At 46.0% G+C, this 2024-nt stretch overlaps 1 protein-coding gene across 1 annotated transcript; it reads left to right on the top strand.

Annotated features, from left to right (window-relative positions):
* Positions 1-381: 381 nt before the first annotated feature.
* LOC131879622 (zinc finger BED domain-containing protein 4-like) lies at positions 382-1389 on the top strand. Its single transcript, XM_059225982.1, has one exon. It carries the CDS (start codon positions 382-384, stop codon positions 1387-1389), a length of 1008 nt encoding a protein of 335 aa, XP_059081965.1.
* Positions 1390-2024: the final 635 nt, after the last annotated feature.

The raw sequence follows: 2024 nt of genomic DNA on the forward strand, positions 1-2024 counted from the left end.
GGGAGAGATCTTTGGAGCCATGAGGATGGGGATCTCGTGGCAATCAGTGCCGTTGGGTGCCTCAGAGGACACTTTGCTCGGTTCTGAGCCCAGACGAACGGTACAAAAGAATCATCATGCTGGTCCCATACGGCCAACTACTTTAGTATAGAAGGTGTTTGAGAAAGTGGGGAAGAACGTGGCCAAGTGTTAACTTTGCCTTGTGCAATACAAAGTATCAAATCACGGCACAACGTCACTTTGGCGACATCTCAAGAAGCTGCATCCTGTAGAGCTCCAGCACCACCAAGGTGAGTTCCAAGTTTCTTACAGAATCTTGACTAGAACTGAAACTGGCGAAACATAATTTTAACATCACCTAATTTATACCATAATATAATAATGCATCTCGTTACAGATGAAATGAGTGCATTATCAAACACGTTGACGGCCTGGACCCCTGAAATGTATGGAACCACATCCCCCAAGAAGCTTGAGTTGGATCGAGCACTGATCCAAATGATTTCGAATGACATGCAGCCCATTTTGATTGTGGAGGATGATGGTTTCGTGAATTTTTGCCAAGCCATGAACCCCAAGTATTTGCTCCCCTCAAGAAATGTTATTTCGAAGACATTAATCCCAGCCATGTTTGAAGAGGTCGAAAGAAAATTGGGGCAAAAGCTTGTTCAAGCCAAATGGGTGTGTTTTACCACTGATTTGTGGACTTCCGCCAATACCACTGGCTTCTTGGCACTCACCATTCATTTTTGGGATCACGAAGCATCAGCCTTACAATGCTTTGTTCTGGATTGCTTGCGGATTTGGGGACGTCATACGGCTGATCGATTGGGTGAAGAAATGAGAACGGTGCTGATTAGAAATGAAATCATTTCCAAAGTTGTGGTGGGAGTGACGGACAATGGGGCAATTATCGTCAAGGCCTTGCAAAACATTAATATCAAGCAAATGGCCTGCTATGCGCATACGCTAAATCTGGTGGCAAATGTGTCTTTGAGAGAAACTCCAGCCTTAGCTGCGGCCAAGGAAACTGCTTCAAGACTGGTTGAATTAACCAAACGAAGCACGCCAACCTTGGAAAGATTTGAACAAATTCAACGTAATCAGGGTTTCCGCACGGTTAAGAAATTGATCCAGGATATTTCAAAACGATGGAATTCTACTTTCGAAATGATGAACCGTCTAGTGGAGCTGAAAGGACCCGTTTCAGAACTCCTGCCGGAGCCTGGAATGAGCTCCACGGTTGGCGTGGTTGACTCGACAACGTGGAAGGCCCTTCATGAAGCAGTTGATGTACTTCAACCCTTGTATGAAGCCACTTTGGAGCTTTCTGTTGAAAAAAGCACAACTGGATCAAAAATTTCACCGCGCAGTCCCTTTCCGGACTGAATAAACACGACCTGTCCCAAGCTGTTCTTCGAAACCTCAATCGTCGATTTGGGGAAGTGGAAAAAATTAAAGAATTAGCGCTAGCAACTCTCTTGGATCCACGGTTCAAGGCTAATGGATTCCGTGATATCCACTTGAAAAACGGAGCCTTAGAGATCTTAATTTCTGAGCTGGTTGGCCTGTATTCACCCACAAATCGAGATCAACCCCCAATCCCAGCCAAATCCAGCCAAGTGTTTTGTTGATTACCCCAATGACATTAACGATCGTGTTGGGAGAAGAAGAGCACCTCACGAGCCCCTCGCTTCCGTCTCAAAGGATAAAGCCGCTGTTGATTCACTGGATGCTGATGATGAGCCGGGTCCAAGTAGCCCAAGTGGCCCAAGTGGGAACATCACACCTTCCGATTCAAGGTTAGGATCGCTCCTGACCTCCTGGAGGAGTAAAAATCGCTCGTCCGCCATTCGAGGCGTCAGCTGACTGACTTGATGTTTAATTGACCAATTCAGCGACTGGGCCATGGAATCAAACTGAAGACTAATCAATGGATGCTGATGCTGGGCTAAACATGAATTTGGATGCCAAGCGGAAATACACGCAATGTCTAGATAGCCCCAGTATCAGGCAACAAACTC

Source organism: Tigriopus californicus, chromosome 4 (genome assembly GCF_007210705.1).
Source record: "Tigriopus californicus strain San Diego chromosome 4, Tcal_SD_v2.1, whole genome shotgun sequence".
Classification (NCBI taxonomy): Eukaryota; Metazoa; Arthropoda; class Copepoda; order Harpacticoida; family Harpacticidae; genus Tigriopus; species Tigriopus californicus.

What these genes read in the sequence shown, in the direction of transcription:
- LOC131879622 (XM_059225982.1), top strand. Translation starts at nt 382, where the DNA reads ATGCATCTCGTTACAGATGAAATGAGTGCATTATCAAACACGTTGACG.